The sequence below is a fragment of the Falco punctatus genome, assembly GCF_963210335.1.
Source record: "Falco punctatus genome assembly, chromosome: 4".
In the NCBI taxonomy this organism is placed as follows: domain Eukaryota; kingdom Metazoa; phylum Chordata; class Aves; order Falconiformes; family Falconidae; genus Falco; species Falco punctatus.
The window spans coordinates 42,997,394-43,023,542 of NC_137583.1; the positions used below are offsets into that span (position 1 = coordinate 42,997,394).

General features: G+C 41.0%; 1 protein-coding gene across 4 annotated transcripts in view; it reads right to left on the reverse strand.

Annotated features, from left to right (window-relative positions):
- Window positions 1-25,791, reverse strand: part of GRIN2A (glutamate ionotropic receptor NMDA type subunit 2A) — a 219,652-nt gene extending 193,861 nt beyond the window's left edge. For 2 of the 4 annotated variants that reach the window (XM_080386783.1, XM_080386780.1), the window contains exons 1-2: window positions 21,188-25,791; window positions 18,143-18,565 (exon numbers count right to left, since the gene is read on the reverse strand). In XM_080386783.1, coding sequence (XP_080242909.1) covers window positions 18,143-18,565; window positions 21,188-21,205 — 441 coding nt within the window. In that variant the 5' untranslated portion in view covers window positions 21,206-25,791. The other 2 variants (XM_080386781.1, XM_080386782.1) reach the window with 2 other exon arrangements.
- Window positions 25,792-26,149: the final 358 nt, after the last annotated feature.

Genomic DNA, 26,149 nt, shown 5'->3' on the forward strand with positions numbered 1-26,149 from the left:
TAAACACTTTGGCCATTTCATTAAAGTATTTTAGGAAGAGTATTCCATTCCTGCAAGGACACCCTTTAAGTTCTTTAAACACAGCCACACAGAATGGCATAAAAATAATGCAGCATAACTAATGTTTTTACAGTCTTCCTTTGCTAATGTTCTGCTGTATATGTATATCATGTCGTGCACTTGGAGCAAAGCCTCTCTCGGGTACAGAGAATACATCCTTAGCCAGCTTGAACCTGCACAAAAATTATGGAGTCTGAAATGCATTACCTTCTGTAGCTTTTTTCAAGAGTTATTCAATAGTAAAATCAAATTCTCAGCGATAGTAACACTCATTTCCAATTGCTCAACAAGGCCAGACAAAGTATGCTCTCTCTGAGGAACCCTTCACAGCTGCAGACTGTGTAAGCTCTGTGAGCAGACACCTGAAATCATCAGTTCCTCAGGTCAGTTGTGTAGAAAAACACAGTAGCCTAGGGGAAACGGCCAAACAGAAAGATTTTCCAAGTTTAAAAGGATATTTATCAATATCTCTAGGTCTCATTCTCTGTCTCACAGAGCCTTTGAAACTCTTTCTCTCAGCTTAAGTCAGCCCCAGACAGAAGTGGCACCATCTGCATTACTGCTGCTCTTGAGCACAGGGCAAACACTGGCCCCCAGGTCCCGGGCTGTGCTCTCCTTGTGCCAGTGGGAGCAGATCCACTTCACACACATCTGCAAGCAGTGCACCCTCGAGCAACCTCTCCTACCTCTCATGCTCAGGTTTCTGCCTGGAGGGAAATGGTTTGCTCCAGATGTCAGGAGTGAAGTAACACCAACAAAGTGGGGCTGGACAAGGGATTGGGGCCAGTACCCTGAAAAGAAATGCAAAGTGCCTAAAATCCAGAAAAATACTTATCTGTACACTTATTGAGATTGCTTTTAAAAAAATTTTTCCTTCTCCAGATATGAAGAAATGCAGTTCTCCTACATCTGTTCAGACATGGTTCCACCAGTTTTTCTCCCTCACTTAAAATAAATCATTGTACTTCTACAAGAATTTCTACTTCCTTGACCTGGCTACCTACAATAATCACACTGTCATTACTTCTCTACATTCACTATGCACATATTAGCTCAAGGCACATGACCTATTCGCTGCTTGTCATGGCACTCACTAGAAACCCTTTTCCTAGAGCACAAGAAAGAACTAGCAGATTTTGCTCTATGAACCAAACTTTTGAATGAGAGCCAGCATATTCAGAAGTCAATTCTCAGTGCCAAAGGCGGTTGGTTGGTCTAGAACTCCTGATTATTTACAGAGACTGAAATACCTCCACAGACTTGAGCCCAAAAACACTTATTTGAACATATTAAGCCCTCTTGGGATTTGGAGGTCATAGACTTAAAATCTTTGGAAGAAATTATCACAGTAACTGATAATAGCCAGAAGCAATTGGACAGGAGTGAGGAACTTGTTGAATCCGGTAATCTGCAGGAACATGAAAAACGTGAACCATTTATGATTGGCTTCTACATGCCTATGTAACACAAACTAAATAGAACAATATCAAAAGCATCCTGTGGAATGTATTCATGCAAACAGGCTACTAATGGCTTGGTTTTCCAAAGAAAAACAATGCCACTCAGCTACTGGAAAAAACACAGTGGGGATGTGATTTTTACATAATTATGTAGATTTTTCCATCAATCAAATCAATCAAAAAAAAAATCATATTTTCTCATGTCAGTCCCACCTTTGTCTTCAATCCACAGAATAGCAATGAATGTCCAGCACAGCCATTAAAAGCTTTTGGGTGTCCAGCTGCAACTGCGACCCAGACTCCCCACATATTTATGTAATGTAAACCACTCCATAACATGTCTGATGTGCAAGCAACGTCATGAGCAGACTATGGTGAGACTAGGCACCAGAACCCACAAGACTTTCACCATTATGAATACTGTAACCTCTCAACCATGCAGCTCATGGCTGTTAAGAGGTTCTCTTTTTCCCTAATAAAACGGGATGACATGCAGAAAACAGCACTGTTTTTCCAAGTCAAGAGTATGTCTTCATCACATCTTTCTTGAGAATTCCGATGCCGCCTGAAGCACAAGAGAGTAGTATAAAAAAAAAGGCAGAAATACCCAAAGAATAGTCATAAATTCTCCTATTTAAAATAAAAAGGTAAAATTAACATTTCCCCAGGAAATAAGTATATCCTTGTCTCGGAGCTGAGACCTTAGAAATTCTCAGAACATAGTTTGCTATATTCTTACAAGGATCCCAAGGCCAGTCTGTCTTTCCAAGGCTGAGAAGCACAGTCCTTGACTTTCTGATCAGCTCTACATCTGGATTCTATCCATCCCACTTCATCTGTGTCTAGCATCTAGCATTTATATAAGCCTGGCTAGATTTGGAGACAATCTTATTATGGTATTGTATGGTTATCTCAAGCTTTTCATAAATGCAAATAAGACTGTAGGATTAGGAAGAACTTCATGCTGCAAGTCCTCATCTTTCTTCATTCATTGGCCAGTTTCCATAACACTAGCTGGCTTCTTGCCACTCTTAACTTACTAATTTTCCTTCTAAATACTATTCACTACCTTCAACTTCCCACCCAAATGGTGCTCACATTAGTTTCATCCCCCCTATCAACTCATTTTATTTTGTTTAATCAACTTTTCTTCATCCTGTATCCAGCTACCATACTCCCCTCTCAGGCTGGTTTTTACTAGATGAAGGAAAACCAACTCACCTCATCTGCAGGTGAGACTTTCCATTCCCCAGTCACTGAAGTAACTGATTTCTAAACCCACTACAAGATTAACCAGGGATTTTTAGAATGTGGGAGACTAAGAGCAGACAATATTCCAGAAGTTACTCCATTTCCTGCATAGTGGAGTGAAACTCTCTAATAGCAACAGTAACAGAACAAATATAGGAACACCCTCCCAGCTTCTGGCCCAGAAAAATTTGTTGCATGCAACCAGTTCTTAGCAAGATGTTACACTTTGGTCCTATTAAACTTATCGCATTCTTGTTTCACCCTTCTGTTTTTTTCCAAAATATCTATTTTTACAGTGTCTCAAAGATGATAAATTTATTACTACTGCAAACCACAAAATTAACCTAGAATATGCTAAACTATATATAGCGGTCCTGTTCAGTTTTTTTTAAATGGAAATACAATGCAATCCAGTGAATTCAACATACTGTCCTTTAGCTGTACTCTTATTCTCAGAAAACTTCCAGTCTCGGTCAACAGACATAACCAATATTCAAAAACTGGAATAAAGAGCCACAATGAGCAGCACAGATATTTTAATCCTATCCACCCAGTCATGGAGAGAACTACTAAAATCTGGGTTAATCCTTCCAATCCTTCGTCAGAAATGAAAGTCTGCAGCTGAAATAGTATGCCAGAATTAGATTTGCTTGTGGTAAGGATTCAATTAAGCCAAAAATTAAGATCTGAAATAGCTTCAGTTAAAATCAAAGCAGTGCATTTCTACTGACAGATATTATAATCCAGAAGAGTCATTGTACTGAGACCAAATTCATAGCCCTTCTCTCCACAGGAAATTAATTTGGGACAAGGCCCAGACACACTGATTTTCAGACAAGAGTTTTGTCAAAAAAAAAAAGAGAAGAAAAAAAATCAGCATTTCTCCAAACAATAATGATAACTGCTGGGCTGGAATGTTATGACTAAGGCACAACCTCCAGTTAGGAAGACCACAGAAGAAAAGACAATTACTTCCATTGCAGTTTTCTGAAGCAGATTTTCACAAACACCCTAGTGGCAATTTTAACTGTATTTGTTACTGTACTCAAAAATGTGACATACCCATTAGATATAAAATATTTACCTCATTTATTTATCTGTATTGGGCAAGGGATTGCTTTTATTTTCAGCAAGCTGAGAGATTACACATGTCAACATAGAAAATTTTAAAAATTAAGAAGGGAAGATACCACTCTCCTATGAGCCAGTTCCACTGAAGCTTCTTCATCATTTGATTAAAGCCTGCACAAATCAGGTTGGATTAAATCTAAAATACAACAAATACCCTGTATTTGCTGCTGCAAGTCTTCAGACTTGCCTATAGGAAATTTATGCCAAGCCTGAAGTTTATGGCTGTTTTCTTGGTGAAGTTACATGTGAGACCACCTCATGACCCAGAAAGCCAGTGCTCCCCTTGAGCCTACAAATGTCATGTCCATGCACTCGTGCAACACATCACACTGCACACAATTACCGGGGGAGGCAAAAGCAAAGTGGCAGTAAAACTTTCAGTTACAAACATTTAAGGTCTACAGTAACAGAACAATAGAGGTAAATATTCAGCTGTAGCCTCCACACCAAGAGTGCCAGAAGTTTCAAGCTGTTGCATAAGTGTATTTCTGTAATCTTCGTTGCTCCAAAGCAGCGAGCTTTTACTCAGGCAAGGCTCTTTGAAGTTACTTTGGGAACTGGCTTTCTGCAGATGGAAAAACAAATGATTAAACCAGCTCAATAGGGAGTCAGACTTATTGTACATATGTGGTTTTAAAAAAAGCTAAGGGAGGGAGAATGTTGTTTGCTTTTCGTTGGTGGGCGTTTTTATATATATATACGACACTAGAATGCTTGATAAGAAGGAAAATATACCACCATCTGAGCTGAATCAGAAAAGCTGTTTAAATAACAGAGATTTTAACTGGGTCAAACATGTAAATGAAGCCTTAAAGTGACCTGGTAAGACAAAAATCTGATTACCAAAATGAAGTTTAAATAGAATATCAAGTTTAACTTAAGTAAAACCATGTAGCACGTCACCAAGATGTTTCACCAGCAGCCCAGCAAATCATTTGAAAGAGAGCACCTCAAGTACCATTATAGCCCTTAACATACCAAATCATTCCTTTAACTAGAGGTTGCTCTTTTAAGTAGAATATGCCTTAATGTGTTGCTTGGACTTTCCACCTCAGATATTAAGAGGCTACATCTGCATCTTCATGCATTTTATATAAAGAACATAGTAAGCCCCTTATAGAAAAGCAAAAACCCCTCCAAGTTCTCATTACATTGCAACATTCAAATCTTCAGGAAAAGCATTAAAGTAGGCATTAAAGAACTAAGTATTTCAAGTATTTGCTTACTTTGAACTTGCTCCTTGTCCTTTACTTCACAATGAAATTAATCATGCTGCAGCCAGGATCCCACAAGCTGGATTTCTGCTTTCCGTGGGGGACTCGTACATGAGCTGAATGCTGTAAGCCTGGAAGCTATCTTTTCCTAGTTCAAGTACACTCCTCAGCATTTAGAAGTTCCTTTGTTTATCTAGAGAATTGTTTTCTGCACAAGTTATTTAAAACTAAGTTTTGTGTTTCTATAACTTGATTAATAGACAGAAAAAAAAAAAAAAAGAAGAAAAAAAAAGCAGTAAAGGGTGGGAAATAAGCAACATTCATTCCTATTTTGGCTTAAGTCTTCCACTGCTTTCAGACAGTGTCCACTGAGGTGTCCCCTGCAACTTAACAAATCAATGGGACTTACAGTGGAATAAGGATAACTGAGCTGGGCTGTTACATTTTATTATTGGATTAAATAACTCACTGGTTTAAGATCTCCACCACATACGGTGAGAAAGGTAAATCACAAAACAGCTGCTTTCAAGCCAGTCATCTCATACAAGGAAACACACTTAAACAGAAAGAAAACAACTTAAGCAAGCACACAAAAAAGATTGGTAAGGATTTCAATGACCATTAAAGGCACACATGCTGCAGGTGACAGCTGGCTCCCCCATAAACTTCCCACATGTTTATTTAAATTTTAATTCAGAGACCATGGGATGTGTTTTCTATGAGAAATTGGGAATCTGAAAATATTTGTATATACTGAGAAGCTAGTGAGCAGCTGTTCAGAATACTTTAAATGTGAAGATTATTTTATCATTTACACCTGTCTTAAGTCAGCTGTTTAGTATCATTTCACTTATTCACTGATCATTTGAAATCATGCAGTAACTTTTACACTATAAAATGGTGATGGATAGTAAAGAACAAAAGGAAAGTAAAAGAGATTGTAGCCAGAAGCCTGTGTCCTGGAAAAGGTTAGAAAAGGAAAACATGTGACAACTTTAAAAACTGTTAAACCTGGAAAAATGACAGAATGAGTATATCTGGAAATAGCTACCATTTGTTGCCTTTAGCAAACCTGAAGAGGGGGGAGCAGAAATCTTGTAAACTTGTATTTTTCCTTCCACAAGTGAGCTTACCCTGCAGAGAGCCAAAACTACCCTTGTCTGACACTTTCGTATGCTCTGGTCTCTGAAGACATTGCTCATGATACAACCAGTCATTTAGACAACGTCAGCATTTATGTATTTCACAATATGTAACTTTGTTCTGTGCATATAACTACAATTTAAGTTATAAGTGCCAGTTAACATGAGTCTCAGAATGATATTTTTAAAGCAAGAGTGAAACACATTCACATACAGGGAAGACTGCAGAATCAGCGAGCCACCCAACACTGTGGAAAGCAATTTATTTTCATACATGCTGTCAGTCTGTCCTGTCCCCAAGTATTCTGAAGCCCTTAACAGGAGATCAGAAATTCAGATTAATGGAATTGAAAATCAATTATAAAAGGGAATCATAAATATACTTTCAAATGCCAGTTCCTAGAAATCCAAGGCAGTAGGCACCCCCACAAAACACCTGAACAGAGTGAACAAACACACATACAAAAAATTATGTCTATTACTACAAATCAGAGAATTATTAAAAAATATTTTCACTTTATGTAGAAATGGAGGTTTTCATAGCAGGACATCAGTGCTGCACACATTAGCCAGCCAAGTGCATAGCGAATTAACGGGAGGGTTGTATATTTAGGAAAGCCTATAGACTGGCCCTGTCCCAGAGATTATACTATAGGGCAAAAATAAAAGCAGCAGGGAAATTTTAAATTACATTAGAAGAGAAACATGCAGATCCAATACACCAGTTTTCAGATACTTAACTACATCCTGGACTCCCTACATTGCACCAGGAAAAGCAAATGTCTCCTATATGAGTATGTAAAGCTGGTCAATGAATATAGAAGAAATCCATTAGGGCAGGAGAAGAATTGCCCAAAATTCCAAGGCCAGAGAACCTGAAGAGATACTGAGATGAAAACTGTTCGATGTTTTGAATATTTTTGGTTTTCTTATACTCCTTTCTTCACAAGTAGACCACTTTCATCAACAATTTCTATTGCTGGTTTATTACCACCTCAGCTCTCCACCAATATTACCTTAGCTCACCTGGTTTAGTTTCTCATTCTTTCTCTATTTTCTGCTTATTAAATAAAATAAGTTTAAATTCGTAACAGTTTTTACTTTCTTGGGATTCCAAAGAATTTTTATTTTCTTCGATTAATCTTATTTTAGCACAACTATCATCTGTGCTCTGTGTACACTGAAAGAGTCCCAGTACATTAAGGGACACACAATTTTAAGCTGAGAGGTACATTCTCTCTTAGCCAACCTTGCTTCTGCCAGAAGTGAACTAAAGCAACAAATGGGAAAAAACAAAAACACGGGGAAAACAAACAAACAAACAAAAAAAAAAAAACAAACAAACAAACGAACCACAAAAAAAAAACAACCCTGCCCTACCTCTAACACTAGGGTGACAGCCAAGTGTAAATTAGCACAGCAAATAGATGGGATGCAAATGAAGACAGCATAACAGGAGGGTGTTTGGAAGCAGCTCTTTGGTGGAAGGAGATTTGCATACAGAACGGACTGGATAAGAAAAATGCAGTCTAAGAGCAAGCAATGGAAGTAAATGCTTCTTTTCACAACTTCTGTACCACTTTGCTGTTACACAGTTAAGTAACAGGGCTTAATGTTTTCCACTCTAAGCTTTGGAGTCATCCACATTTTTCACTACAAACCAGATTACACAACAGGAAATTTCAGCCTTTCTGCAGATAACAAGAGTTAAAATGCAGATGGAGAAAGGAGACAGAAAGGGATGGCAAACAGATCAAAACAAAACAAAACAAAACAAAACAAAGGACAGACCTAGCTTATTTATTACAAAGATAATGTGACTATTGAAAATAAACCAGTCCATCCTAAACGGTACTTGAACAGAGCACACTTTCTAGAGTTTTTGCATCTGTTTTCTTATGATGAATTTAGAATAGAACACACTTTCTAAAGTCTTTGCATCTGTCTTCTCATGATGAATTCAAGCCTTATCTCATCCCAATTATGTACTTCATATAGCTCTGATGCCTCTGCCACAATTTACCCTTGGCCTCACACACAAAAAATAACATGTAATTTGTCTGGTAATTATGTGTTTCTGTAACTCCTAAAAGCAACTCATTACAGGAATGTCACTCACTTAGAACAGATTACCTTAATTCTATTTTCTGTTTATTCTAACTGTTGTTCCTAATTGTGTTGTAAATTGTGTTGAGCTGAAGATGGCTATAAAATCCCTGCTCTCCTCTCTTTCATAGTGGTTCTGCATATGCAGTGTGTTTCCACTAGACACAAAATCAATGTAGTGAAAACAAATAGTCCCATTGTTAACTCTAGTCACATGGAGAGGTAAACTGGTCAGCACAATTGGACAGAACTTTGTATTAGCAAAAACGCAAGCAGAAACCTTGAACCAGAAGTTAGGACACAAAAAAAAAAAAAAAAGCCATTCACTGTCAAGAAAAGGAAATGAAAGGAACAGGTAAGCAGCTTCCCACCCAGCAATCCCTTGAAACATATTTCTACCGTGCTCTGAGATGCACAAAAGGCAGGCTATAGTAGTTACATACACAGAGCAGAGGCCATGGAGCAAGACCAGCACTGGTGCTCTGTCATGCTGCAGCAGGTAACTTGTGACAAGGAAACAGTCCAGCCTGTCTTCATTAAAGGCTAAAAAGAAATTACTTTCACCAAACTATAATGGAGGTAGAAAGCCTAAAACAGTGGCTGAAGAGTCATCTGGTAACGAAGCACCTCCCCATGACAGCTTACTCAAAACTCAGATTAAGGGATACATTATTTTAAAGTTGAAAGGTGTATGGTCTCAATCTGAAAAACACTACTACATGCAGTCTACTCAAAATGGGTGTATGTGCTTCTACTGGGAAATTATACTATCACCAGCCAATCCAGTACACCAAACTACTATTATGTGTAGGGTCCATCCTAAGGAGTAGGTAAATCAATGTACTTGAAGAAAAATATTAAAAGCATGAAGATGACAACCTGTTATTATCTCACTCTTCCTCTCCATCTTCAGCAAGGGAATCTTGAAGCAAACAGGAAGAAGAATCTGCATGTATACTAAAAAAGAAAAATCACACCAGACCTAGCTTTCTCAGACCTGATCATGCCTAAATATGAAACAAAACATGACTTCCAAAAGAAATGGAAGTCATTTTGGAGCTGTATGCAGATTACAGTGTTTTAATAAAATCTCATCCAGAGCCCTCCAATGTGCTTCTTGGTGTATAAAAGCCAAAAAGGGCTGTACTTTTGCTTTGAATTTGCCCCTGTCCAAATACAGGTTAACCTTGCTAAGCATTCTCTGTCCTATAAATGTACAGTGAAATGGAGACATTTCATTGTTGCCCCTGCTCTAGAAGTTTAGGATCAGTTTATGACCTCAGATCTGTTGCTGGATTTCCTAGGTCAGTTTTAGTTCGGTCTCTGGCTCCTGAGGAGAAGAGGCGAGTAGAAATGGATTGCACAAACTGTCTTGATGTATACATTTATGAATGATTTCTTTAATCTGCATGTGAAGTTTAAAGAGTCAGTATTCAAACAAAGCCTTAGTCACAAATTCAGACTGGAAACTTGCTTTTTCGAAAGATTTGACTCAGTCACAGAGGTTGATCAAGGAACCCTGTGTACTCTTCAGTCCACCCCAGTAGGCAACAATGGAACCCTAATGCCTGAGTCGCAGAAGGCACAGACATTTCTTCAGAGGAATTTTACTGTTCCCTAAATAAGACAGGACTTGTACATCTCAGCCCTCCTTCTCCTTCCAAATACTCAGGCTTTTTGATCACTAAAGCTTCATGTGTATGGAAAGTAGAGGGTGAAAGGTGAGAAATTAACTGCAGGCCACAAACTTGCAGCTGCCAAACACCAAGTAACTTCCAACTGCAACTTGGAATATCACATCTGCATATCAGGAAATAAGCTCGGTTTCCTGTTGGTGATAGTAGTTTTACATTACATTTCTTCTACACACTTTAATTTCTGCTGAAATATTCCTCCTTCTATACCAATCTTATTTCCAGGTCCAGTCTCACATAGAGCCTGTGAGTCTCCACTTTTCCCTGACCCAAAATACCCACTCCCAGATTACAGGATCATGCATCACCGTGGGCCTTCCAGCACAGCTTCTTTGAGTGCAAATACAAAGAAAAGAAATGCTCGCTATCTGCCATGCATTTACACAAAAGCATAAAACCTTTTCCTAGAGATAATGGGGACACCCGAGCATAATCCATGAGCAGCACTGTCTCTCTGAGGCCACGAGACTCCCAGCTAAGTCTCCATCTTGAGGAGCCAGAGGGGCCCTTGGTTGGAGTGTGAATGTGCAGCGTAACTGGAACTCTGCACTGGAAGAATTAAACCATGTCCATTTTTATAAGCTGTGCATCTCAGTAATGCACCTCAAATGCAAGCACAGTTTTTTTGTCCTAAGGACATTAAGTCTAAATCTAATATAAATAGTCAATGATGCTACTACAGTTTTATTTATTTATTTCAGTAAAGTATAAAAGAAAACATCTCAAGGATTTAAACAAACAGTATGGTGACAGATGGTGTAGGGACAATCCAGGCTGGGGTCCCTCAGTAAAATCCACACAGCTTAATACCTCCAGGAAAGAGATGAGGCAGAGGAAGAAGAGGAAGGGGGAAGAGGGAAGAGGGGAAGGAAAAAGTACATGCAAAGCTAGCCCAGATGACCACAGATTTCTAACAAATAGAAATAGTTCTGGACTTCAAAGTTTCTCTGTTCATCTGTACAAAGCTCTTTGTACCATCACTGATGAATGCAGATCTACCCCACATATCTTCCAAGTAAGTCCAAAAAAATTATAAAGAAATTTGACACATTAAATTGTTAGCTCAAGTAAGTGACAAATTAAACACACTATTAAACTGTCTATTCAAATAATCTAAGCATTCTCTCAAAAATAATTAATAGATGAAACATGAAAAATGTGTTTGACATGATATCAAGGTCCTCTGCATTCTATTCACTGCATAATTTTATTAGGATGAATATTTTCAGGTATGTTCTCCAGGTATATTCTGATCACCAGAAATGTATTACGTGCTTTATAATAGTCTATTATTATTTTGTAGCTTAAAGAGAGTAATTTTGGATTTTATATTTGAGAATGTCCTTGGGGAAAAAAATTCCAAAGGTGCCACCAGGAATGTCTGCAAGCAGAAAATTATGCTGAAGGTCTGGTGTCCTACTTTTACAGCTCAGGAGTCTGCTATAATTACCTATAGGCAGGCAATAGTTTGGAAAGATTATGTGGATGATCTACAACAGTGACTTACTAGCAGTTTTTAAATGTTGTTACTCAAAACAAAGACACTTATAGATTTCTATTGTCAAGACTGTAAGAAAAGACAGTGTGGAGAAAAATGAAACAGTACCGTTGAGATTAAAACATATTGATCTTACTGCAAATGACTACATCCAAGTGAAGCCAAACATTCCTCTCCTAAATAACAGCATTTTATGGGATCCCACCCTGCACCCTGGGCTCAGCTGCAACTGTGTCAACTCAGGCAAGTTAAAAAAAATACAAACTTACCCACACCTGAGCTATGTCAAAAATAAAGTAAACTCTGGAAGATTTCAGTTTCCTACAATCTGCTTACTAGTTACAGAAATTCCCAATCTCTTCAAAACTATCTTCCTTCTACTTTGGAAAATTAAACCAAATACCCATCCCTTCAACTCCACAGGAATGACAGTTCAAGTCTACTCTCACAGTATTCTAGAAAAATCCTCTCTGGTTTCCTTTGCTAAATTTAAAGGGAAATTTTTTGTGCAGGCAAGAGAATGAGGAATAATATAATCACCTCAGAAATACCCAGGAAAATCCTTTAGAAAAGAAGCGAGCAAGCTCATGTTATTAACATAATGCTCCTCCGAGTTCTGAGACACAGCTGAAAGCAGCAAACACTGCAGCTCTCGCTACTAAAGCTTTACTTTCTCATAGCAATAACAGTACAAGAATAGTAATGTGAACTGCCGTGCTGCATCATGACCACCTCGCGCTCCCAGAGCACTGGCTCCTGTTGGAAAAAAGCACAACATACTGTATCCACTCGCTTCAGTCACCTCAGCAAGAAAATTTCAAACATGTTTTTAACCATCTAATAATAGTGATTATGGCACGTGTGCGTGGAAGGTACAACCACAGATTACGAGCCTGGTTCTAAAAATCTTGTGGATGTGTAAAGGCAACTTTCTTTTTAAAAAGATACATATAGATTGACTTTTATGGATAGAGTGAAGTAAACAGATTTGCAAAAGGAGGTCAGTCCTACATTTTTGTTGCAGTTCAAAACAAAAATGAGACTATCTGAAAGTTTTGCTTCCCATAGCAACATTGGTACAGCTAGGACAGAAAGTCAAATTCAACTGCTTCTTAAAAGAGCCAGAAGCTGGAAGTATTGTGTGCAATGGAATCGCACAACCTACTGTATCTAGACCCAAAACACCAGTTACATGAATACAGGTACTTTTGCACTAAAGCATTTATTAAATTAGTTGAATCTTCTAGTCTGTTGCAGTACCAGCCAAAGCCAACGTTAATATCATGCTCAGGAGTATAGTATCATACACTTGTTAGCATCAGTTATCAGTAAGGGCAGGACGGAAAAGTTACAAAATCTACATTTAGATTTTCTGTAAAAATACAGGACTGCTTTTACAGGCCAGCTAGATGAGCTGGACAGAAATCTGCATAATGCATATGGAAAATGTGCAAATTGATGAGCGCACTCTACAAAGTATGATTTCTAGACAGGACTCTACAATAAAAAACAAACCCAAACCCTTCCCCCATTCATCATAATGATTTTTAAAGCATACGGCAAATGGGAAGTGTGGGGTTTGAACTTTTGGGCTTTTTAACTTGTTTTCATATGATCACTGTGCTATGAGGACACAGGGCCAAGAAGTTGTAAGATGTGTCAAGGAACCTTAAGAGCAGCGTACAAAGTTGTATACGGGTAAGGGAGTAAATTCTCAGTACCAGAGCTGCGAGTCTGGGTGTGCTCTCATCATAATTACAAGGCCGGGCTGAGCTCTGGTTTGCACAAGTGTGGTATGGTTTTTATATCTCAGGGATGAGGAAAAACAGAGCAATTCCAGCTATGTCTATAGTGAGCTGAAAATGACAGGTAATGCAAACATCAGCAAGTGTTTCAGTAAAATACCTGAAAAATATGCACCAAAAGATTGGACAATATTTAAAAGTACAATTTCACTCACTACTTGTAGTCTGATGTCTTAACAAATATCCCAGCAGCACTGTAGGATACAGAGGGGGCTGGCAGGCGAGTTGAACATGTGTCAGCAGTGCACCCTTCCAGGGATAAAGCCTAGCCAGGCTGCACAAGCAAGAGCACAGTTAGAGGCTTGAGGGGAGGGATTGTTCCTCTCTTTGGTACCTATGAGTCCTCGCCTGCAGTCCTCTGTCCAGATTTGGGTTCGCCTATACAGGACCTGAGCGAGTCCAAAGGACTGGAGCGCACGAGGTGCAAGAAAAGGCCGAGGGAACTCTTTGCCCCGGAGAAGGGGCTGGTGTAATTGCAACCTACAACTACACAGAGACAGAGCTGGACTCAAGAGAAAAGTCGGACTCAAGCAAAAGATCAAGAGCCTGTGGTCACGGTACAGAGGGAAATTATAATGAGGTATAACAAAAATATTTGCACGGTGAGAAAGTTTAAGTACTGGAACAGACTGTCCAGAGAAGCTGTGGTATCTGCATCCATGAGGATACTCAAAACTTGACTGGACAATCTGATCTAACTTTAAGGTTACCTTATCATTGAGCTGGGGTTGGGTTAGACAACTTCCAGTGATCCCTTCTAACTTCAATTGCTCTGTAATTCTATATTTACAATTTTGGAGGAGGACGGGTGTAAAAAAAGAAATCCGAAAGTGATGGTATATGCCAAAAGGATTTTATACTAAACAATTAAAAGTGTTTATTGGCAAAATTATCAGCAGAAAGAATAATGAAGAATTGTAATTTAACTGTATAAGTACTTACCTTTTGGAAAAGCAAAGATTGATTTTGCATAACATTTCCAAAGCTGTTTCAAGAAGGATCACTTCTCAATAGCCCTTCTGGAAAACTGCCCTCACCTTTAATGCTATTTGGCTATGTATTATAACAGTCCATACTTCCACAACAATAAAATGCTTCAAGTTATGTCTTTCAGAAATATTTCTAATGAGAAGATAAAAAAGCCTTAGTTTTTCAATATGCAAAAGCCATATCGTTCAAAGATGCAAAGTATTCCTGTATATATTCATAATACATAGGGGCTTTTTCCCCATTTCTGAAGGAAATTTGTTGTTTTATTGTTGTCACAGAACTAACCATGATGTTCCATTTTAGAAAAGTATCGCAAATATTATCATTATAATGATAGCATGTGGTGAAACAAACACAGCTAAGTTTTAAACCAAATGCTCAAGTCAGGAAACAGTTCCCAAGTAATGTTTGGTTTGAGATCACTCAAATGTCAACAGATACAAGATGAATAAACAGCCAGTCTGTTTTCAGCATCCTCCAAGGGATGCTGATACACAGCAGGTTGGCACAGATGCCCCAGACAATTCTCATCTTGTTTCAGTAGACTATCCCACATCTGAATATGTTTTTAAAGCAGAATTGGCGATCAAAGCCACAGAGCATTTATTGGCATAAGAATTCCTGCCAACAGCAGGTGATAAACTCAGCTGGAGACAGAGCACGTGGCACTGTCCAAAGGGTATCTCTACAGAGGAGTCAGGATCAGGGAAGGTAGGTACCATCCATCCTGAAGTGTCACATTGGTTTATTGGTAGGGTTTTGACAGCAGATGCCAGGTGAAGGCAGATCAGCCAGGTTCAGAAAAGATTCCAGTTTTGTTGGCTTCACATGTCTGTCAATATTCATAGTCTATATCAGGCAACATATCTCCTCAGCTGGTGCAGGCAAGCTTTAACCAAGCTGAAGTAGAGTGCAGCCAGCTGGGCCAACGGAGGAGGCAGTCTAAACTACATACCATTCACAGCAGATGTTTGCATGGGGACTCAGCACTTCAAAAGCTGTATGTCCTGCATTATTCACTGCATGCTCCAAATGTGGGCATATCTCATATTTAGAAACCTAAACCAATTTGTTTTTTAAAGAGGTGGCTCTTTTGTGTGGTTCACATCACCATAGTATTTATTAGCCATAAAAAATATGGCAAACTTATCTACTCCGAGTCATTCCAGTAAATTCTTCAGCAGTACAGAGCATTATAGATGACTTCAGTTTCTGTGCTTTCAGTTAAGTTCATGTTCAGGACAGTTAAGTACCATATAACAACCACCTGGCACCTTCACTGAACTGTTGTGCCACCTTTGTGTCAGCCGTGCTTGGTAGACTACAAACAAACAGGTACTACACACACACACATTTTGAAGTACAAGTCGTCTAAAACATGGTGCCAGCATAATGCCACAAAGCAGGAAAATATCTCTTAGAGCCACATGATAAGGACATAAATGAAACTGCTACATCCACAAGCAGGAGTGGGACCAAGCACCTTCTTTGCACATCCAGCCATCTCAATGTATGAGACAAAACAGAAGACTTCAAACACTGAACAACTTCACAATGTAGCCAACACCCATGTGTTTCAGCTAAAATCTGACACTGACTTGGAAGACAGATTTTACATTTGCACTCCTGCTCCCTCAGACTTCATCTCATCTGCCTTTATGACAGCACTGTGAATTTCACCTTCAACTCCCAGGAATTCATTCCTAAATGAATGGTTAATTGAGTGACACATTGAAGTCTCATTACTGCAATGTTCCAAACCCAGTTGCAAGACATTGCACATTGCAAAAGCCAAGTTAAAAATCAAGGCAATTTCAGTTATAGGCACAAACAATTCCTTCAGCCAATTCAAGCTACTGGAGACAGCTCTGTTAGATTGTCTTAACACACAAAAGAACAATTTTGATTTCCCAAGTGGAAATCTTAGAAGCCAAATTTCAACATCAAAATGTTTTATTAGCAAACTGATAATCCCTGGAATCAAAGATGGTGATCTAACAATGTCAATATTACCATATAATAAAAATAGTATTAACTTACTGAGACAAGAAAAATACAGTCTAACTTTCTAGAGGCTCCTACATAGAAGTAAAAAATAGATCTATAGATCTGTGTCAGCAACATCCTGTATCTGCTACCGAGCATGAAGTCAGTTCGGTAAGGATTTCTGCCAGTGTTTCATCACTCAGCACTGGCTGGGATCTTCAGATATTCTTATACTGGCATAGCAACTTGAGTGAAATACGTATCAAAAGTTGAGTGAAATACGTATCAAATAAAATCCCTAAATATATATAAAGCCAACTTTATGAAGATGGGTAAATCTTTACAGTAATTTAAAAGCACATGAAATAACTGCCTCTAACTTGGTCACTGCAATTACATTTGAGATAGTAGCATTGACTGTAATGATCTTTCCATATAAATCAAGATGTCAAAGCCATTGTTATAGAATCTCTGCTATAAGTCAGCACTCACTGTCCTCCCCTTGTATGACACACATTTTAAAGGAAGACCATTTAAAATACTGAGACACAGAGCACTTAGCCCATTGGAAAAAGTCTTTCCTAGAGGTAAAAAGTTCCAAAAGTTCAAAGCCAATTCTGACATTGTAACTAAACACTGCATCTTCTCTGCTTCTGTTTCCCCTCAAGTTACGAAACAACAACGTATCTGGACCATTGCATTTTTAGATGGATTCTAAAAATGGATTCTTCACTATTCAAGTACTATTCAAAAGCCACTTAAAAGGAATAACATTATTTAATGACTAAGAAATCCTAAAGGGCACAAATATCAGGGAAAAAAAAAAAAAGATAAAATTAACATTTAAAAGCCTTGTGTGCTGGAAAATCAGTAAGTGACTTCATACACCTAACTCCCTCTTCAGCTATCCTCTTTCATAGCACGGTGGGAGCTTCCCTTGGACTTTGAGGCCAAGGAGCACCCCATGCCAGAGAGCAGAGACCTGTGTGGTGCTAAGCACCTAGTTCAGAAACAGCAGTGATCCCTTTATGAGATCAACGCTGCAGTGCTAGCAAGGTATTTTTTTTAAAATGTTGTAATGTTAAGGCACATGAGCTGGGTACATGACACACTTCTGACATTCCACAGTCTCACAACAGATTACACAGAGATGTTTTCCAACAAAACGATTTGTCATTATCTCCAGAGTTCAGACAACCCGATTGTGGATTCTCATTAACTATAGCAGGAAATTGGAAGGAACTAGTTAACAAAAATCTAAATTAATACATACAGTGAATACAAGAGCTGGTTCAAGTTTGCCAGACTACTTAATTTATAGACTGTAGTAGATCACAAAAGTCCAGCTTAATATGATTGTCCTATTACTACTATTGTCCTCAAATATATTCATGTCTATTGCTTGCTATTGCTTATAAGCACTGCAGAACTTCTGCTTATAATTTTACATCTTATTCCTAAAATCATTTTATGGGCCTACTATTTTGAGATTGTTTTTACAGCCATATGTCATTTGCTAGTAAAATTTCTAAACTGACCAGCATTCAGTGTGCTGGAGAGTAAAATTTCCTTAGGACTGCTTTTACAATGGACAGAAAGTCGAGCTTCAGGCATGAACCCTGAAATATTTTAGAATATTTGATAAGTGATCAACAAGGGCACTGCTCCATGTATTTTTTTTTTTCTAAAGTACAGAGAGACAATTAGAAGCATCCTTTTTGAACTGCTTGTAGTGATTATTCAAAACAGATACCAATACAGTGAAATACACTAGACTAGTAAAAGCTTTTAATAAATTTTCCTACCTTATCTGCCATTATCATGGAGGCCCCACCATGAATTCCAAGAATTGGAATGGAAGTCTGAGATGAAATAAAATCCAATATCTGAGCTACTGCCTCCTGATCAGTATCATCTCCAAAAACCACTCCATGGATCTTGGTGCCTGACATCAAGTCACAAACATGTGTTATGATGCTCTTGGGGTCAGTCTGGTTCACCAGAAGGGTCACTACATTGACATCAACAGTCAGGTCTGTTGACATTTCCCTGGTCCAGAGAGCTCTGATATCTCTCTCTGTGATATCCTTGGTCCTTCCCAGAATCACTGCAATGTTCAGGATGGGATAACTTTTCTCTGCTCCACAAACAAGATCCAAAGGCGCCAGAAGAGCTTGGAGTACCAGGAGAGCGCAGCCAATTTTCCTCATCTTTGCCAGCTTTATCCCCTGCAAAAGTGATCACATTGGTTGAAAAAAAAAAAAAAAAAAAAAAACAAAGAGAAAAAAAATACACCATATATCTCCAATGACGTTTTAAAACAGAATGCTTCTGGACACAATGCAAACTTTAGCAGCTTTCTATAATACTTTCTTCACCTTAGTTTCAATTCCAGCCTCTCATATCCCCTTAAAAAGTCGGCTTGCCAATGACAATATTACAACTGGTCTTCCACAAGCAAGACAAAAAATGCAGCACAAGTTCAGAGGAAAAACCATTAAAATAATTCCTGGGTGGCCAACAAATTTAAAATGACTAGCATAAATAAAAAAAGACATTATCAACCTCCTCTTTAACCTTGCTGTCCTAAAACAGGCAAAGCACAAAAAACTATTTTCCTTTGTCCTGCATGTCTATTTAAAATTTAGTCACAACCTAACCAGAAGACATGCTTTAGCACAAAAAACTATTTTCCTTTGTCCTGCATGTCTATTTAAAATTTAGTCACAACCTAACCAGAAGAGATGCTTTAGCTCAAAATGAGAGAAATGAGCCAGAGGTCTGCTGGAAAGCCCGATCCATACACTCCATACATCTCACATCATCCCAGAACCATGCTGGTTTATTTCTGAAGATCTCTCCTAGACAGCTGCTGCTCAAGCACAGTCTACTGCATTTCTGGAACAGATTCAGAAGCACGATATTCTATCTTAATTCTTCTCCCTCCTCTTACGCAGCATTCACTTGAGCATCTCAGAACTGCTGATCTCGGACGGAAAGTTGTCACTGGCGTTGAAGGGGAGGGTGTTCCATAAATGAGCATCGCTGCATTGGTTTACTTCATGTCTTCACTGAATCTCTGTAGGGGGCTGAATATAGACAGAGTAGGACGGGGAGAGACATGAGCCATAGAGTGATCTGAACTATCTGAAGGAGGGAGAGGAGGGAGAGCAGGTCTGACTCCGCAAGATCTCCCCGTTTGTGTGCCCCGGGGGATTTCCACCCCCATAACTGGCTCTCTGCTAGCTGCAAGAAGGGACTCCCTGTGCCACATAAGCCAAGCTTGCTGCAAAGCAGCATGCAGAGAACACTAGCTGGGCTGTCCAGCCAGGGGCGGCATTTTTCAGATCTCCCCTCTCACCCTACCAGCCCTATCTCCATCATCAATCGGAATCATCTGCTGCTGAAACAGACACCAAGACAAGGGATTGCTGTATCACCACCTCCCTTCGGGGCAGACAAGGAGATGAGCACTCGAGAGACCGTTTAACTACAAATCAGTGCCCCCGAGCTTCCGAGGTCATTGCACTGCGGGCCAGGCTCCCACCGCTGCAGCATCAGAGGTAGCCCGCAAAGCGGTAGGAATAAACAAACCTAAATGCCCGCAGAGACGAAGCCACTTCAGCGTCCCCCAGAGCCCGCGAAATAACCGTTATTACAGTTACGCACAACGCGCAGAACGCGGGCCGCAGCCAGCACGGCGCGGCTCCCGTAACCCGCGGCGCCGCACCGGGAGCGCCCCCGGCATCCCGAGCCGCGGCGGGCGGCGCGATGGTGCCCCCTAGCGGCCGCAGGCGCCATCTCACGTACCCAGCGCCTCAGGAGACGGAGCGGCGGCGGGTGCCGGTGCTGCCGGTGCCGGTGCCGGTGCTGGTGCTGGGCATGCCGCGGCCGCGGGCATGTCGCGCCCCTCGGTGCCCGGGCTCAGGGGCGGCCTCCGCGCCGCTGGCCGCACTCGTGGTCCCCGCCGCAGCCTGCGAGCGACATCGCGTCCCGGGAGGGCAGCTACGCTGGCAGGGAGACAGGCAAGGGGGGGCTGGACACGGGGCGGGGGGGGGGCAGGGGGAGCGGGGGGGACAACGGGGGAGAGAAGAGGAGACGGTGAGAAGCCGTTAGTCAGGTTGCAGGTTTGTCAGGAGAAAAAAATGTTTCCATCTCCTGTGGTGTGTGAACCGAAATAAAGTGCCTAGACCCAAAAGTCGTCGTCGTCGTCGTCCCCGCCCCCTGCATTCACTTAGAAATAAATTTAAGCTCTTTCTTAACAGCATCCCTGAGCCCGCAGCCGTCCGGGAAACGTCCCTCATCCTATCCAGGTCAGGAAAATCCCGGGCTCCCAACTGCCCGTTTGCTTCCTGGAGAAATGCACGGGCTGGGCTCTAAGGGAAGAGACACCCAGCCTGGGAAGAGCAGCCAGGAGCAAACTAATTCACATGGCCAAGGGCAGGAGTTCGCTTGACAGGTTCAAAACACGCATAATCTGTAAAACTGCTAAATGGCCGCGGGATAAAGCTCTTCTTGATCTTGGAACGGAACGGATCCATTCTCAATTTACCATAAGCAAGCCAGGGAGACGCACTCTAGCAGCTCCCTCCACGAAAAGCTCGCATCGCTTTAATTTTCCATTCACCGTTTCCGAGCAGTATGCATGAAGACAGTACTTCAGGCGCCCCCGTTAGCCGTAGGACGCCGGCGGCCCAGGCAGGCAGCGGCATCCCCTGCCCGCTCCCGGGGCCGGCGGGCGCCCAGCGCCAAGCACGGAGCCGCTGGGGCCGCAGCCCCGCACCCCGCACCCAGCCCCGGTACCCGGGCGCGCAGCAGCGCTCGCCAGGAAGGCGACGGGCAATACTTACTGCATGCTCCCTCCACATAGTTCCAGCTTAAAGATCCTCAAAGTCATCTCAGTAGATTCCTTTGCAAACAACGAAGTGGAAAATAGGTCCCTTAACGCCTGGATTTCATCCTGCAACTTGTTCCCACCGCAGTAAATGCAAGCCCAGCAGCTCCCTATCGCTTGAAATCCCGCATGATCAAGTTTTAGCAGAGCCATTGCAACTGAGATTTGCTCTTTACTTTTGGCAGGAGGCGTTTAAGCGTCTTCATCTTTTTTTTTCCTTTTCCTCACCCCTCTCTTTTTTTTTTTTGTGTGTGTGTGTGTGTGTGTGTGTGTGTGTGTGCGTGGTATTTAAAGTGCAATTGCAATATTGCTGCAGCAGTTCCCCCGGCCGGCAGCCTCGCAGCCCCCGCGCTCCTCTCAGCTGCTTGGAAGCGGCGGGGACTGGCGGCGCCGGCCCCCGGAGGTGCAGCGGGATCCACCCGGCGCCGCCGCGCGGGGGCCGCCTGCGCACCGCTGCGGGCTGCGCTCCGCTCCGCGCTCGGTTCCGCGCTGCTCCGCTCCCGGCACCGCCGCCCCCCGCTCCGCTCCGCCGCCCCGGCACCGCCACCCCCGCAGGGGCGAAGCTCACGGGCGCCTCGTCAAACCGAGACCAGTGGCGGCCTCTTTGAACCACCGCCCCCCCACCCTCCCCGTTCTGCTTCCACAGGCACCATGCATGAGTCAGACCCAGGCAGCCGGGGGAGGGGGTGTCAGAGCCGGGGGAACAGTGACAGCACCGGGTGTGGGGCAGCAGGGCGGCGGGGCTGAGCACTCCTCGCACGGTAGCGGCCCCAGGCGAAGGCTGCAGCCCGGGGGACCCCGCAGTGCTCTTTCCCTTGGCGGGAGGCTGTCAACCAGAAATCCCGGCCGTGGGGCTCAGGGGGAGAAATGTGGAGCAGCAGCTTCCACACTAAAAGCAGACCTAAAAGCTCCAGACCGCAGCCAAATCTCACAAAAACGCTCTGTAGACCTTGGCTCCACTGGGCATCCCTGCCGCTCCATCCCCCATTCTACATGCCCCATTTCAAAGCCTTGTGCCCATTTCTGTCTTCCATTCATCCAGCACGGCCCTGGTGTCAGACCCACCTTGCTGTTGAGCAGTTTTTTCCTCCTTTCCCACACCACACCACCACGACCTTCCACCAGCACACACTACCGCACCTCCTCCCGCACTCTACTGCTCTTCAGCTTTCCCCTTTCCACCATCCTGCTCCAGCTGCCACGACTTAACTTGTTTTTGCACGAATGACTATACATAGGTGATGCTCTCTTTTGTGCTCCATTCTGTACAGTCCTACATATTTCTATGCTGAACACTTCCATGTAAGGCTAAAGCACACATTTTGGCAGACCCACTCAATGAGGCACCTATGCCAGAGGAAACCTTTGGGTTCAAATAGGATAATGCCAACTGTCCACTCACTGAAGTTTGCTTTTCACCACATGAAGACACAGAATGCTAAGAACTCACTCCCAAAGACATTTAACAATGCATCAGCTTTACTGCCTTTGACAGACTTTTCATAAAATTCCCCAATAAATCTATGCCTTTTTTCCCTCCTTTAAAAGATTTCATCTCCTTAACTTATTCAGAGATTACTTTCTTAGACATTTGTTTTGCCTAGAAAGACTAACGCATTAAGCAGCTGCAACTGTGCTTTAAAAAAAAAAAAAAGTTTGACAGTTTAATGCATCTTTGCATTTCACCCTTGATGCACACTTTTCTCCTGTAAATATTACAGCAATGCTTGTTGTGGTTACTGGAGATGAGGTTGCATTTCCATCCTTGTGTAAGGGTTATTTCAGTGTTATCATTCAGTAGATTTATTGAAATGGCAGCAAACCCAGGGACTTGAGATCCTCAAATGCAAGAGAAATTCACAATGCTGAAAACCAATATGGCTCTAACATTATCATATATTTAAAATATTAGAAGTGACATGGCATCTTTGGTGAACACTTAGTCTGCAACATGCTGTGTACAATATATTGACTGAATTTAATGGTTTGAAAGACCAATACAAGAAATAGCTAAGTTTTCTAACTTCAGAGTTATATGATTTTCATTAACCTCAATTTAGACATACTTTAGTATTATTCAGATTTTTCCCCCAATTACTCTTATAAAATTTTGTGAAATATCATGTTAATACTTAGTCCAAATTAATTTGCAAATTAGAATTAAAATAAAACATATTAAGTTTGGCCCTAACGGGTTTTTTTGGCAATCTTCACAGTACATATGCAGTCTTCCCAAAAGCCTCACCAAATTCAAGCAGATTACTGCCTACAGAGTTGAGTAAATGCTGCAAAATTAGACTGCTATTTTAATAGGTATCCGTAGTCCATTTCTAGTTATATTTGCACAGTTTAATTTAAGATTAAAGAGAAGAGCTGCAAACATGGTAAGAAATCAACTTCACTCAGCAGAAACAAGAAAACAAAATTTACATTTAAGTGTCTTCAACTTACCCTTGTAATTTGTGTGTAAAAAGGGAACACTTGCTTCAAAAGCAGTGTAGCAAACATTAACATCCCTGCACTTGGGAGATTAAGTTACAAATTTAGTATTTTCATGGAGAACATTTATTCTGAAAGGCAGATGGATTGATACATAAGTGATTGCCTTTTCCACACAGACAGCTGTGTACTTATCTAAAAGAAGCTGCAACATAACTTCAAGAAGTTTAGAATCCTTTCCTTCTGAGGATATTTTCCAGCTGGGGTTTCCCTACCTCCTGCCTGCTACATAAAGCCATATTTAAAGGTCAGAAACTCTCTTCTCACTCAGTCCCTTCCAAAGTGACATTAAATTACAAAAAGGTTTCCCTTTTCTGAAAATTACCTGTTGCAGAGTACAGTTGTCAACAGAACCAAGCAGCCAAATTATCGGGTACAAGAAATGTTTCCAAATGAGGAAAGAGAGGCAGTGGGGTCTCACGGTCTGGCAGGAGGCAGATTTCTGTCTGTTGCTGACTCATTAGTGACACTGCCTGTTACCTTCTCTCCATTTGCTTTACTTTACCAGCTGTAAAATGCTTACCTCAGACATGTTAGACAGCTAAATTAAGTCAGATTTAACCCCCAGACTGAAGAAAGCAACTCTATCTTCCTCTTGCTCTTAGAAAGAGCGGTGTTAAGTAAGGTAAGTACAATCACCCTTTTTAAAAATAATTTGTTCTCATGCAATGACACCAAAGTTAGCCAAGAAAAATACTTCAACAAGTTAAATATCAAATTATTGCCACTCTGTTTTCAACAGAGGTAGTCTTTGTTGCAAAAGTTTAAGCCACGATTCAAGAGACCTCTAAACCCAATTGCAGATCTGCTCAGTAATCCTTGCTACATGGAAACACCATTACACAAGACTTCATATGTTCTGTGAAACAAAATGGTAATGAGTGATTACAGAAAACTGGCTAGGTTAAGGGAGAGAGCCTTACTTAGATTTCACTCCAATTTAAAAATGTTTCTAGTGCCAGCAATAAACTTTTCTTATGTTTATGCAACATGGCTGTGACCAATAACAATGTATTTGCATGCATCTTATCTGCCACAAATATCTGTATTTCATCTACCCTGAGAAAGCTCTCCAGCAAGAATCAAAAGTGACATTGTTGAAAAGCCATTTTTCAGTACCACACAAGATCAAGTTTGAAATGAAACCACTCGATTCAGGAACCTAATGCATAGCAAACAGGGATACAGTGACATAAACATGCTCTTGGGGGGGGCAGCAAAGTTACACACGTGCTAAATGAACTCAAAGTAAAAATGGGAAAGAACTCAATTGCTTTCAAACTTACTGAAACAGTTGGTCACAGATGGCCCTCTTATTGAAAACTGGCTTAGCTCCTCATTTGGCAGTGTTCTTTCTTGCACAATTTACCAAGTCATGCGTGAAATGATGGCCTTAAGCTACTCTCAGTTTTGCAAAGGACATGAGCTGGCTGCCACGGAAAAAAAGGAGGCAACATCACTGAACAGAGCTGGAGGCTATTACAGCACTTCAGCCTCTCTGCAAACAACCCCCAGCAGGGCAGGAACACCCCAGGGATAGTTCAGCCAGAGTTCCTCCTTCCTGCCTCACTTCCAATCACCAGAGTTATTTGAGATTCGCCAGGATTGTGTCTTTGCCTCTTTTGTAATCAATTTCCCATATCAAGTTAATCTTTAGCTTTATTTCCAAACTCTGCTATGCAGTTCCCAAGAGGAATTATCTTTCTCTGGAAAATCACCGAAATAGTAAAATCTAACTGAGGGTCAAGACAGAATTTCATCATGAACTCTGTACTTTTTAATTAAAGCTGCTCTATTAACAAAGAAATGTCTGTCCCAGCAGTGCGGTCCTGTGAAGACTGTCGGTAGCAATCCCATTGCACATCCAGCTGCTTGCGCAAGGTCTGGGCTTTGGGGAGTTGAATCAGGTGTGAATACCTAGTTTAAGAATGCTTCTCTGCTTCTCTTCTTCCCTTCCTGCTCTCCCCCAGTTAGAAATTGTGAAATATCAAAATACCAGTATATTTCTAATAAAACCTTCTAGGAACACCCAAGAAAACACCTGTATTATATTTTTTATATATATATATATATATATATATATATCTCCTGTATTGTTTGTTCATTAATACTCAGAACTGTAGAGGAGCAGTCAAAAATTTCCATTATTTATTTAGGGCCAAAGTATGATCTCGTAATCCTCCCTGAATTCAGCAAAAGTGACAAGCCTTTATGAATCAGAATTTTAAAAAATACTGTTTCAAGTCATCTTTCCTCTCACACCCTGGACCATGTAAAACTGTCTCTTCTGTATCTATTTCTGGACAGCATGATAGGCTCCCTAGCCAAATAGTTACTAACTTCTATTAGTCTACCTAAAGAACACTCAGATTCTTGAAGTGTATAATGGCAGCAGTGGTTTTGCTCTCCCCTCACACGG